The sequence below is a fragment of the Cuculus canorus genome, chromosome 1, assembly GCF_017976375.1.
Source record: "Cuculus canorus isolate bCucCan1 chromosome 1, bCucCan1.pri, whole genome shotgun sequence".
Lineage (NCBI taxonomy): Eukaryota > Metazoa > Chordata > Aves > Cuculiformes > Cuculidae > Cuculus > Cuculus canorus.
In genome coordinates, this window is record NC_071401.1 from 170,426,365 (window position 1) to 170,440,109 (window position 13,745).

Genomic DNA, 13,745 nt, shown 5'->3' on the forward strand with positions numbered 1-13,745 from the left:
TACTCCTCCCCACCCCACCCCCCCAAAAAAAAAAAGAATGTATTCAGTGCTTTAGGAGCTAGAGAATTGTGAAACGATTGTAACAAAAAGAGGCTTTCACTTTTTCCAGAGAAGTGCCAAGAACCTGTCCTCACAGAACTGCAGAAATTAGCTGCAGTTCTGTGTACTGTTGTATTTGCCTATAATAAGCTGTTGCTGTACAATAGCTGAACAGCTGGCTGAGATGAGACTGCAGTCTTATAGGGCATCCTGGGCATATCATCAGTGTTCTTCATAGGGATGAAAGGAGCCTTATGTATGGTAGAGCAATTTCTGCTTTGGGGTGGTCGTCCCCACATATATTAACTTTTGCTTACTTGAATAATTTCTGCTTCTTCTGGCTTTGTTTTGGGGTGGCCATCCCCACATAAACTAACTTGTGCTTACTTGAATAATTTCTGCTTCTTTTGGCTTTGAAACGCACCAAAGAACTTGGTCCTTTTGGTTGTACTGTGGAATTTAACAGTGGCTGCTACCTTAACACAGGAAAAGCTGATGATAAGAGTCTCAAAGATATTTAAAGACTAAAAGCTTACTACAGCTTTCCAGTAAAATAAAAATGGCTTGTTTCATATTGTAGAGTTTTATAAACTGGCCAGCTTTTCCTTGCACTTGGTACTCCTGTGGCTTAATTTTTCATTTTTTTTGGTAATCAGTGGCTTGTTTGGTTTTTTTTGGTTAGTTTAACTAATGCTGAGTCCTAGTTGAACCATGCACCTCTGAAGAGGCAAGAAGCCATATACACTTTTTTTTTTTTTGGACCTAACTTGGTGTTCAAAAAAATCTAGGTATGCAAGACTTGACACTCGCACAATGCTTCAAGACAATGAATTTGTTCTTTTTCCGTCTTTTACGGAAAGATGAGCATGCTGGCTTCTGTGTTTTGCCTTTTCTAGAACCCATGGTTAATAATCATGGTGAGAAAAATACAGGAAAATATTAATAGTATATGAAGGTTTCACTATATCCAGTACTGCTTTGTTTGCTTAGTAGAGGTGGAGCTTGGGTGTCTTACGTGCAAAACTGGATATGTTGCCTTTCAGTATGTGAGTTGATGATGCTGAACTTAGCTTGGCATTCACGTATCTTGCATGGCTCCTTGTGTCCTTCAGAGTCAAAAAGGACAATTGAAGCAGGCACCGTTGGAGTAGCATAAACGTACCAACCTCTGCATCAGGCTGGAGTCTGATGTTCCTGCTACCCTTTTACATAGCACTGAGTTTCCCTCCACCTGGGAAAACCCTCTGACTTCCAAGATTATGGATGTTTATGCTAGATAAGCAAGCTGAGCCTTATTTTGAATTTTCAAAACACGGAGTAAATTCTAAACCTACTGTTTCCCAGTCACCATGATGCTAAGCACACTCTTGGAGTGGCTGGTATCAACTGCGTTACACAGCAAAGCTAAATTCCAGAGGTCTAAATACAACATTTGTAGAAGTGCTTTGGTGTTGGATTAACTATACTTCATGATATACGTATGTATGTCTTGTTGCCCCACCATGACTGGGAAGGTTTAATATTATTTAATGAATCATTAAATGCTCCTAAGGGTTTCCTTAGGGAAGAAAATTAACAATGAATTGATTTCGTGTCAAGGGTCGCTGATGTTAAATCAGCTTTTGAAGTTAAATTTTGTGTGTCATTCAGTTTGTTAGAGAAAGCAGCATCACTTGTGTGTGCAGAGTATCGTGGCTTCTTGAAAGGTGAGTTTTAACTCTTACTGTAAGAGTTTCCATTGCTGGAAAGCTTCTCAAGTTCGTTTCAATACTGAAAATGTTGTCAACTTTTAAAGCTTACAGAAGAGTGGAGACAAATGTGGCTTATACAGTGGGGTAGTCTGATTGTCAAGTAATCCAATGAGAAGCTAAGCTTCTCGATACTCCTTATCATTATATGTGTGGAGCAAAATCACGTGATCTTTCCTCTAGAATTGTGTCACCTTTGTGTGGCCATGTTAAATGTGCAGGAAGTAATAAGGGAACCTTAAATCCATTTTCTTGCAGCTCAAAAATAGATTCAAAACTATCTTAGATGTTCAGATAGTCTTATCAAGGTAAATCTGAGGCAAGACTACACGAGGCAGCCAGCTGTTCTCTGTTCTTTTTTTTTGTAACTGGGAAAGGGAAAATATACTTAATACTGCATCCAGTGTTGTGTTTCAGTGGAAAACCTGAGATGGAGCTGACTTCATTGACATTCAACCATAGCCTTGCTCGGATGCTTTAACTTATAAAACGCTATTGCTTAAAGGGTCACCCACTGAAATTAAATAGTCTTCAGTGGGAAAACTGTAGTATAAAGATACATTTGAAAGGTCAATTTTGTCATTGGTAACTGTACTTTATAGAATAATATGTAGTTGTTTACTGGAAGTTGAGAAGATGGAGCAGGGTAGCCACAGTGCTTCAGATGGACTTGTGCTTTTGTTGCAGAGGAAGTCCTGTATAGAAGAGAGTCCATTTTGAACATAGCATAACTTTGCAAACTCCAAACCAGTCACTAAACCCAAAAGAGCTTTTTAGAACATTGATTATGTATATGCTGCTTGTGTATTTTATTCCGTGAAGGAGAAAACATTCTTTCTTGCTAGTACTGGCACTGAGATCGGCTTTCTGGTTTTAAGCAAATAGTCTATGTGAATTTGAAATACCAATTCCATTCACACCCTATTTTTGTGTCAGATTGTACTACAGTTCAAATGTGCTGATACTTGCTGAAGTGTTTGTGGCATCTTAAAATAGGCTGTAATGATGCAAACAATTGTAATTTACATTTCTACATAGAAATTATGTAGTTCACAATGAAAACAATAAACTTTCTGCTTTTTTGTAGCATATATGAGTACCTTGGATAGCTGAGCTTAGTAGCTACATGGCCTTGTTGTAGGATACGATTTTTGGAACTTGCGTGATATGGGAGAAAGGCGTTGCTAGCAGAAACTTCTTGACCTGGCTATTCCAGTGTCTGAAAGTAGATTTTAACATGCTTGGATTACTTTGCTTGTGTAATTTTGAGTTCTGATTACTTCATGCTGTTGCTGGTTGGTTCTGTGGGTTTTTTTTTTTGTTTGGGTTTGGGTTTTTTTGTTTGTTTGTTTGTTTTCCCTTGTAAGAGTTGCTGGCTGCAATAGCATAGAATCATAGAATGGCTTGGGTTAGAGGGAATCTTAAGGATCATCCAATTCCACCCTCTTCTGCCACAGGTGGGGACATCTCCCACTACACCAGGCTGCTCAAGGCCCCATCTAGCCTGGATTTTAACACTTCCAGGGATAGGGCATCCACAACTTCTTTGGGCAACCTGTTCCAGTGTCTCACCACAGTCGTCATGAATTTCTTTCTAATGTCCAATCTGAATCTTACCCCTTCAAATTTAAAGCCATTCCCCCTGTTCATATCTGTACGTGCCTTTTGTAAAAAGTCCCTCCTCAGCTTTCTTGTAAGGCCCCCTTCAGGTACTGGAAGGCTGCTCTAAGGTGTCCTCAGAGCCTTCTCCAGGCTGAGCAACACCAGTCTGTCCTTGCAGGGGAGGTGCTCCAGCGCTCTGATCATTGTCATGCCCTCCTCTGGTCCTGTTCCAACAGTTCCATATCCTTCTTATGTTGGGGATTCTAGAACTGGACACATTAGGCCAGGTTAGTTCTCATGAGAATAGGGTAGAACTGGAGAATCGCTTCCCTTGACCTGCTATCTGCACTGCCTTTGATGCAGCCCAGGATACCGTTGGCCTTCTAGGGCGCAAGCGCACACTGGCTCATGTTGAGCTTCTTATCAGCGCCCTCAAGTCCTTGTCTGCAAGGCTCCTCTCAATAATGTTGTCCCCAAGCCTGTATTGAATCTGTGCATTGCCCTGACACAGGTGTAGGACCTTGCACTTGGCCTCGTTGAACCTCATGAGTTCACGACAATATAATTGGCCAGTTCTGTACCTGCATGCCAAGTTAAAAGCAAAGATAGCCAGAGTATCACTACATGATACTACTACAACACAGTGGGTGTGCAAACTTTAAATCCAGATATTTATTTATTTATTTTCCAAGTAAAAGTTGCTTGTAGCAACAAAGTTTCTAGAAGAATCATAATGTTTTGGACCTGCACTTCTTGGGAAGAGTGAGTAGTTTGTGTACATCTATCAATAAAGTGAAATTAATGGCTCTAACATTTTTCTACACACTTAACTTCCCATGGGAGCCATGAACAGGACTGTGTACTCAGCTTTGCACTGGTATATGTGTTCTAGGAGTTGAGGTTATTCATTTGGGTGTTGAAAGTGAAATCAACAGTTGTTTATCTGTAACAAGCTATAGTTCAAAAATCACAGAGTGAATGTATTGAGACAAATATTAAATTGCTACCGTGGCTTGATCTCTACCTGGAAGCCACAATTTTCTTCTCTCCTTTAGAGGAGAAAAGGAAGCTTAAGATCTGTCAGTCTGAGGTCCTGCATTCTTTATGAATGCAAGCTCTAAAGGTAGGAACAACATTTCATGCTTTAACAGTGTTTTATTTTATAAAATAAGTAATTTAATTGAACAAGCTTCTAAATGAAGCCTTTAAATATCATCTTTTGTCTTAGTGCTACATACGATGGAGTTGTCACTCCTCAAATGCTACTCTTCTTTAGGCAGTGGCATTTCAGAGTGATCAATTCATGTCTGAAATCTTCGTTAATTCATCTTTCATATCTTTGATCTCAGTTCGAACTCTTGTTAGATTGGCCAGTTTCTCATTCAATAAAGCAATATCCTTTTCCCGTCGTAGAACATCCTCCACCAGTCTTCCTATTCTCAGTGTCAGGTCACTTATTAATGGGTCCAAGGTGGCAAAATCCTTTTTAAGTTTGTACATCTTGGGTTTTACATCATTTGCAAATGTAACTGTCTTCAGAACTTTTGCTCTGTCACTTTCAAGATTCAAAAGTCTGTCCGAATGCTTGTTAAAATCACTCCTTAACTCAGATAATGCTGTCTTAATTTGCTCAATTTTTTTTGCATTACTAGATGCCAAGCTCTGTAGTTCTGTACTTCGGTCAATGCTACTGGTAAGCAGGTCACCTATATTTTTTATTGTCTTCTTTTCACCTTTTTCTACTTTATCTTCTAGTGTTTGCAAAGAATCTGTCAGTGCGGTCATATCCGAGACTAGGCCTGAAATGCGCCTTATGTCAGTTTTTACTGTCACAATCGTCAAAGTTATGTTTTTTGTTACAGAAGCCGCATTCTGTTCAACACTTGAAACTGCATGAAAAAGTGTTGTTAAATTCTTGTGCAGTTCCTCTTGGTTTTTAATTATGCTGCTACACCATGTTTTCATTGTATAAATATCTTCTTGCAGATGTTTAATATGAGAAATTGTTTGAGGATCTTCAAGCTCTTCCATTAAGTTCCAAGTCTTTTCACACTGGAGGGATACAAATAAAAATAATTGACAAGATTTCTAGCTTAACAACTCGCTTGAAAATTAAAGCTGTACTGTAATGAAATATTTTACTATTTTGATATCAAAACTGAGCACAAACCTTGTCTTTGGAAACAAAATTCTGCTGCTGCAACACAACCAAAAAAATTTATTTTTCCTTTCAGTACACATAAATTCAAGTGTTACTACTTTTTCTACTATAACAAAAATTACGGAAAGGTGCTGTATGACTTTTCAGTGTCACCTCTGAAAACGTAAGTCATCAAACACAAATCTGACTTATAGAATTTTTTGTGTTAAGCCTATTACCAGTGTGATCCAGAATGACACATAAAAGATATTCAGAAACATTTTAGAAAGATGTCTGCTTTAAAATTCTCTTATTCAAAATTACAGACCATAATTAACTGCTATGTTTTTATTTTGGTGATTATAATACGTATTTTGAACATAGCATTCACAGAAGAAAAAGCTAAAGGAATGACGCATGGTTCCCTTTTGTTTAAACAGCCACCAAATTACTTCACAGGAAAAACATTAACAGCCTGCCTCCATAAAAGCTACCTTAATGAGGGATCATTCATGCTACTGTTGGAGTTTGCGAAATTTGCTAGTTCAATTCTTGTTTTGTTTTTTTTAAACAGTTGGTTCTTGGGTTTCAAATTTGAGAGGAAGAAAGGAAAATATCCAAGTGATACTATTCTGCTCAGTCCCCAATAAGTCAGTGTGGAACCTGGGGGGGTGGGGAAGGAACAAATGGGCAAGCTGAAATGCATTCTAAGAGTCTGCAATTAGTTTCAAGTTACAAAACCTTTTATTGATACTAGTAGTAAAAGTATCACCAAAGAAACAAATATTTTTAACTATTTATTGTGTTGGTCAGTCTTTACTAGCACAGAACTGTTTGCTTAAAAACAAAATACCAGAATTTAGATTGTTGTGCTTGTTGTCTTGTTAATGCCCTCACAGGATCAGGATTTCCTGTTCAATGTCACGTTCATTCAGCTTTCAAGGGAGTTGAGGTTGATGAAAGACATTAAATTGGGGCACATACCACTGGTAATTTAGCCACCCTTCCCCCAAAACATATGAGGTAGAAAAAAACTGGAATATACTTGTGAAAAGTATTTAAAAACATTTCATACAGAATAGTATTCTTAATGGAACACTGAACACTATTTATTTCATACCCTTTCTGGAAAAGCAATTTATTTTGAATTAGATTATGCACCAGGACAGGGCGATTCACTACAATATATTTTTATTGAATATGACTGTACACAGACAAATCTATACGTAAGTTATATTAAACGTGAAGACTTCCTAACATTGAGAAATACTGGCTTAATAGTCTCTTGAATTTACAGTATTAACTCTTCAGTGAAGACTGCATAGAGTTCTAGATAAATGAATGTACAAAACCAGAATTAACAACTTTTGACTTTATCAGGCTCAAGTGTTGTGGGTTCATACTGTCTACTAAGCAATCTTCCAAGTTCAGAAATCATGAGTTGGAAATATCAAGACATAAGTCTGTAGATACACTTATGGTGGTCCCAAGATACAAATTTCAATGAACAGCAACCAGGCCTATTAGGTAGCACTACTACTTCTGTGTAAGCTCATCTATTAAATCTATGGATAAGTTAGATATTCCCTGCCCCTAAGAACATAACTCCATGGCTCTCACTAATTGCTTTTGCAGCTCTTTGTTTTTCAAAGTTCAGTGAACCATGTCAGTGACAATGTTAATTTTTTTTTTCCCCTTTGCAATACAAAGCAATGCCAGACATGTCCTGTAATGCTTAACAGAGAACATGCACTGAAGAAAAGGTTAGCACTTGTTTCTAACAGCACCATAACAAGTAAACAAAACCAACAAAAAATCCTGCTAAACTAATACAGTGACTGGTCACATCAAATTTTCAAATTAAATGATGGAAGAAGCTAACAGGAATGAGTTAATGAGAACTTGAGTCTCTATGTAGTCCAATGACTTCAATGGCAGAACAAAACTATGTCAGTGATTTTAGAAAGCTTGAAAAGGCTGCAAATGAGGTCTGAGGAGGCTATTTGCATGGGCTCAAAGAAATAAAAGATGTCACCAGCTGCTGTGAAACCCCCTCCATATAAATGTACAAAAAGTGGGTTCAAGTACAAAAATACAAAAGAATGTATTGCGTAAGGGGTACCTCACTAGTGTTTTCTGTAATGCTGTTGTATCTATGCTTCAGTTGTTAAAAGTGTATTTAGTGCTTGTCTGCACATATTAAAATATGTAGATGCCAGTAACAACTTTGACATTGAGAAGTCTGTACCTTAAGCACAAAACCATTATCGTATATAATACATTAAAGTGAGGTATGTGTGTATCTGCCTAGAGATATGAAAATTACTGTTGTGTTACAAGTCTGTGGAATATAATACAAAAAGTAAAAATATAAAAACCAAAGTAGTAAATGCTAAACATAAATTTTAATCTGATGTCTCAGACTTTGATTTTTTCATAAATCTAAATACTTTGTTTCAAATTCCACTTCAATAAAAATAAACTTTTAATAAATAAGCTGAAAATAATCCTTAAGAAAATACTCCTTGCATGTTCCACCACAGTGTATCTTGCTTTCTACCTCTTTATCATGTTTACCTTTCAGTCTGATCCAATGCGTATTGATGACAATATTTCAGCTAACCTTAACAATGTTGGAATCATCATTATTTACAGTAAAGTGCTCTTTCATCAAGGAAAACCCGAAGTCCAAATTCACTTATCTCCATTCTGGTCATTTTTGAAATTATAGCTTTCTAAAGTTATTTCTTTTGCTTTTGAAGATACTTTTATGTCAGGCACTACTCCTTCTACAACCACTATTTCATTTTGCACTTTCAGTAGGCTGTTATTATACTGCATGCCTTCGAGAACCTTTTGCATCGCCACTGTATCAGAAACAGTTGTCAACATATCATTTTCCACAGCATACAGCTGTGCTGACAAGTCTTCTACCTTTTTCTCCATACTTAGCAATTCACTTGATAGTCTAAGAATCGAGTGAATAGCATTTTCAATTGTTGGCAAATGTGTCTTGCGCTCCTCAATTTTAGGTTCATAGTTCACAAGTTTCTGATTGAGGTCTCTGTCCTTGGCTACCAGACTATTCTGTTCTTTTTCTAGCTTTTCAACTTCTTTTGCGTGCAAGCCCAACTTTTGCTCAACTCTAGAGAATTCATCATCTTCTTGTCTTTTTAGTGTTTTAATATTTCTGGCTGTGCTGTCTTCCAAATCTCTTACTCTTTCTGAAAGGGATTTAATTCTTTGGTCAACTTCATTAATTTGGGAAGTAACTTCTGCATGTATGAACTTTGCTTCAGATTTTAAACCACTAGTGTTTGTGTTCATTTCATCCAAGCTTCTTCTCCAGGAGTCTCTAACGTTTTCAAAATTCTCAGTAATGCTCTGCATCTTTATAGAGAAAGTCTGTTCGTTGTACTGAATATTATTTATGATGTTATGAAGAGAAGATATTTCCTGCTCAAACTCGGGCATCACAGAGATGGATGAAGCAGCTTCTTGCAGGGTGCTTTCAGAAGACTCAAGCTGCATTTATAACACAAAACAATATCTATGTCTACTTAACAAAATTAAGAATCGAAAACCATTTGCATTCATTTAACAGAGAATGAAGTCCCTTAGAAGCTACTTTACTTGTTACAATGCTCCCATATGATTTGTTTTCATGCTTCATCTTTAAAATACTGTTGACTAACTTAGCACGAAAATGTCACAGAAAGGGTTATGTTTGTTGAATTTTTACAGAATACATGTCATTTTCTTTGTTGTTAATCCCTTATTTTCCATGGCCGGTTTCAGGTTGTTTTTTTGTAAAATACATCACATTACCTAAATCCCATGCAACATCTTGCAAGCTGAAGTGTAGTATATAAATATCCAAATTATATCATCTGTAAGTTACATCATTATGAGATCAGTGCTAAACCAACATCACTGGCATAAGCCATGCTGTTCCCCCATCATTATCTGTAAGATACAGGGGATAATTCATCAGCCAGCCCACGGTTTTAACAGTAACATCAAACACAGATAAGAACATAAAATAGCAATGAAAAAATATTGCTATCATTTCATTATATTTTTCTTATTAGAACAATTCTACTACATAAAAATACCTGTAAATTGTTTTTTCAAAACAATGTCTATTAGAATTATACTTCATTCCACCAGTACTGTTCTGTGTATGTGTACAAATAAGTTTTTTAAAAAACTGTTTAGTGTCTACAAAATAATACTGAGACACAACAACTATATTAACATACTTCAACAATGGTATGGATTGGCATATGTATACACAAGAAATATTGTCCAAAGGCCTATTCACAAGCAAGTAGAACACATAATGAAAATTCATTTTAAAACCTTCAGTTAAATTTAACTAAATTACAAGAAAGTTAAACAACAGCAAACGTTTGCCAGAGATTATCCAATTAAGATGTTAATAATTACCTTTTCAGAAATTAAATTAACTTTATTTTCCACATCTGTGAATTTTTCAGCTTCTTGCTGTAAGAAATTGTACTTTTTTTCCATATCAGCGAATTGACCTGATTGCCGAAAGAGTAACCTGCAAATTGCCAATAAATTAATAGTAAACGTAACCACATAATATGTACTAATATACATGCTAATTAAGTGCTCCAGAACCCCAACCACAACAATTTGTTACTGCAGGGTTTGTGCCTACAGGTTTTGGTAGATCAACACATGAGTGCAAAAAGTATTAGGGTTTAAAGAAGTCGGTCCATCTTCCTATGGGAGTTACCTTTCAATAGAGGTGGAAAAAACAGGAAACATCCATAGATGTGCTTCATTTTTACACAGTATGCCGTTCAAAGAGGAAAAATGTCCAATGAGACTACTGTCATGATGATGCTAGCTCTGAACAGACAGGAGAGAACGCAATCCGGTACTTTATATACAGTCAATATTCATTTATTGTGAACTTGGGTGCTTGAAACTGTAAGCACTTTGTCCAGTTAATGGAAATGAGAAAACCAAGCAAAAAAACCTGGATTTTGCTTGATATTTATTGATCCCAAAACAAGGCTTATTGCAGACTGTTCAGGGGTCCTCTCAGTAGTTACAATTTTATCTAGAACAACAGAGTTTATTTTAAATACTTGTGCTTTCAGAAATTGATGCTTATTAGTATATTGCATAGAAATTAGAAGTTTCAAAGGAGCTACAATAATCTAGGCAGATTAAGTTAGGCTATAAAAGCTCAAATGCTAACTATAGATAGGTAAATGCAAAACAGATATAAACAGATATACATAAAATGGTAAGCAGAAGGTTCCCTAATCATTTTCTTCTACTAAGTTGTTCTGTGTCTCAAAGATTTAGATAATAAAACCTATGTGATATGAAAATAAGAACAAATTCTACCTAAAATTTCAGTCTGATACCTAGAGTGTAACATTCTAGACAAACTTCTTGCACTAAAGTTCTGAGAATTTCATCATATCATTTCTGCCTGAAGCCCTGTTTCTGAAGAAAATAAGGTATTGATGCCACTAAGATATTCTAAAATATCTTTTCAAAGATACTTGATCTGTACTTGGAGACGCCCCCTCATGAACAGTTTAGGACACTGCTGAGCAAATTATTTATAGAAAACTCTACTTCACTTCTACTGTTGATTTATTATTTACCTGCCAAATGAGCCTTGCATTTATTGTCAGATTAAGTTGCTCTTTAAAGTTAGATGTAGTCTCCCAAAGAAGGTATTTAAAATTCATGAGCAAGGCACCTTTTAAACTTTCAACATGATAGAACAAATCAAGCTTCTTCAATTCCTCACTGTACACCGTTTCCACACTTGTGAATGCTGCTATTCTTTTCTTGACCCTTCTAGCTTTAATAAGTTTCTGGAGTAGTCTAACCCAAACACTATATTTGACTGTAACTAATCATATCCCCCATGACTGAACACAGTATAGACTACAAAAGAAAATATTGAAATCTATTTATAGGGTTACCTACCAGGCCAGCACCAGGCACATGGCAAGGGAAATTATGCTCAAGGTTGTCCGTGAGTCCATCCAAAAGGAACTCTCATTACTGCTGATCCTGGGACTTGCCAGCTTCCCACAATTACTGTGCTTCTCAACCTTTTGCGAGCCTTCATTGGTCTTGAATGAAGAAACTTTTTTCCTATGCTTAACTTCAGACATTTTGTGTTTTTAAAAAGCAAAAGAGCTAAGGAAAAAAAAAATCCCAACAAAATAGACTAGTTACTTCTAAGCATCTCCAAATATAAAATTTTGCCCTTTAGTTACACAAATATACCACCAAAATATTTCTTTCACTATTTACTGTGTAATCTAGTTATGTGTCACAATACTTCCATAACTTTGTGAAAGCTGTTTAGTACTGTAGAGCACAACGTTCATATTTTCTCAGTGACCTGACTTTTAAATCTTTTCCTAATTTCACCTTCCAGAAATGTTCCAGCAGTTGTACAGTAAGCCATTTTGAAGATATATTTAAAAATAACAAGGATTGAAAGCATTAAGATTTCTTTTTATAGTTGACTACCGTCACAATTTTATTAGCAATTTACTTGTAGATTTATGAAAAAATATTACCTACTCCAAATTGAAGGGGAAAGTGAATTTTCTCATTTTAAAAGATGGGATTGCAAATCAAGATTTAATTTAGAAATATTTCTGTTGTAATGATTTCATGTCATCTGTAAAACCACAGACATCAGTTAACAGAAAGCCATTAATAGCAACATACAAAAAATTAACAAAATGCATCTAGATAAAAGAAAAGCTCTAATTTCCTCTTTGCTAAAATTAAGTTTCCAATAGACTCAGGCAATGTGAATACGCAATTCTGAAAAGCACCAAAGTTCATATTCTATCTAACCAGCCAAGTGGAAGTAGAGAGTGGAATTTTTAAGCCTAAAATCTTCCAGCACATTCCTCAGAATAGAATAGATCCAGTGTACATTTGGTCTAGCACACTTTCAGACAAAAATGTTGTGCTTCTTTCTACTTTGTTCTCATAAGACCTCACCTGAGTGCTGCATTCAGTTCTGAAGCCCTCAGCACAGGAAGGACGTGATCTGTTCATGTGAGTCCAGAGAAGGACCACGAAGATGATCAGAGGGCTGGAATACCTCCCATCCAAAGACAGGCTGAGAGAGTTGGGCTTGTTTAGCCTAGAGAAGAGAAAGGTCCGGGGAGACCTTATAGCAGCCTTTGGTACTTAAAGCGGACCTCTGCAGGAAAGCTGTAGAGGGGCTCTTTGTCAGGGAGTGCAGTGACAGAATGAGGGTTTAAGCTAAAAGGAGGGTAGATTTTGGTAAGATATTAAGAAGAAATTTTTTACTGTGAGGGTGGTGAGGCACAGGTTGCCCACAGAAGCTGTGGCTGCCCCATCCCTGGAGGCGTTCAAGACCAGGTTAGATGAGGCTTTGAGCAACCGGACCTAGTGGAAAGAAAGTGTCCCTGCCCACGGCAGGGGGCTTGGAACTGGATGATCCTTAAGGTCCCTTCCAACCCAAACTGTTCTATGATCTTTAAGGTCCCTTCCAACCCAACCCATTCTATGATTCCTGGATCACTTTACTTTTAGGTGCTGCAGCTTAGTCACACGTCGAAACATAAGTATTTAAATATTAAATACACTTGCACAGCCACATGCATATGTAAAAGGCACTGTTTAAAGTCCAAGTCTGTCACAAGGTATAAAGTTTAGAGCTGTTTGCGAGTCACAGCACTAGGATGCACCTCAGAGGTTGAAGCATGGACAAAAACCCCATTTTACCTCTTGCTCTCCCCCAAAAGCAGCAAAAAGCGTTTTTCTAACTTTAAAAGCATCTTTGGAATGGCGACCACCTATGAGTAAGTTACAATAACGAAAGAGAGCTTTAACAGGGACAACTTCAGCCGCAGGGAGGAACGAGCCGCGGCTCCCGCACGGACCCTCCGAGCCTGCCGGACCCTCCACATCCCCTTCGTCCCCGTGGGGCTGCCAGCATCCCCCCGCCCCGGGACCGAGCCGGGACTCACCTGCGCGGCGGGAGAGCAGGGCCGGTACCGCACTCCCACGCCCGGTACGGGGTGCAGCGGGCCCGGTACCGCACTCCCACGCCCGGCAGCGCCCCCTCCAGCCCGGGCAGCGCTGCGGCAGCCGCTCCCGCAGCCACGTCAGAGTCGCTCCGGGCTCTGCGCCGGCGTGCGAGAGCGGGGCTGGGTTCCGAG

The 13,745-nt window shown here is 37.7% G+C and overlaps 1 protein-coding gene across 3 annotated transcripts; it reads right to left on the reverse strand.

Annotated features, from left to right (window-relative positions):
- Window positions 1-661: 661 nt before the first annotated feature.
- IKBIP (IKBKB interacting protein) lies at window positions 662-13,710 on the reverse strand. 3 transcript variants are annotated; one of them, XM_054069862.1, is made up of 5 exons: window positions 13,554-13,701; window positions 12,556-12,700; window positions 11,515-11,730; window positions 9,979-10,096; window positions 662-5,441 (listed from the first exon to the last, which is right to left on the reverse strand). In XM_054069862.1, exons 3-5 carry the CDS (start codon window positions 11,703-11,705, stop codon window positions 4,686-4,688), a joined length of 1,065 nt encoding a protein of 354 aa, XP_053925837.1. In that variant the 5' UTR covers window positions 11,706-11,730; window positions 12,556-12,700; window positions 13,554-13,701; the 3' UTR covers window positions 662-4,685. The 3 variants fall into 3 exon arrangements, with proteins under 3 accessions (XP_053925837.1, XP_053925821.1, XP_053925828.1); XM_054069846.1 differs by having other exon boundaries at window positions 5,430-9,054; window positions 13,554-13,710; XM_054069853.1 differs by lacking the exon at window positions 12,556-12,700 and having other exon boundaries at window positions 5,430-9,054; window positions 13,554-13,702.
- Between the last annotated feature and the right edge of the window lie 35 nt (window positions 13,711-13,745).

Excerpts from the sequence above, each read along its gene's own strand:
- IKBIP (XM_054069846.1), bottom strand. The coding sequence starts at position 11,705 with ATGTCTGAAGTTAAGCATAGGAAAAAAGTTTCTTCATTCAAGACCAAT. Across the intron at positions 10,097-11,514 it reads ATGTGCCTGGTGCTGGCCTG|GTTACTCTTTCGGCAATCAG; the intron begins GTAGGTAACCCT and ends GGCAATTTGCAG. Across the intron at positions 9,055-9,978 it reads TTAATTTAATTTCTGAAAAG|CTTGAGTCTTCTGAAAGCAC; the intron begins GTAATTATTAAC and ends TTATAAATGCAG.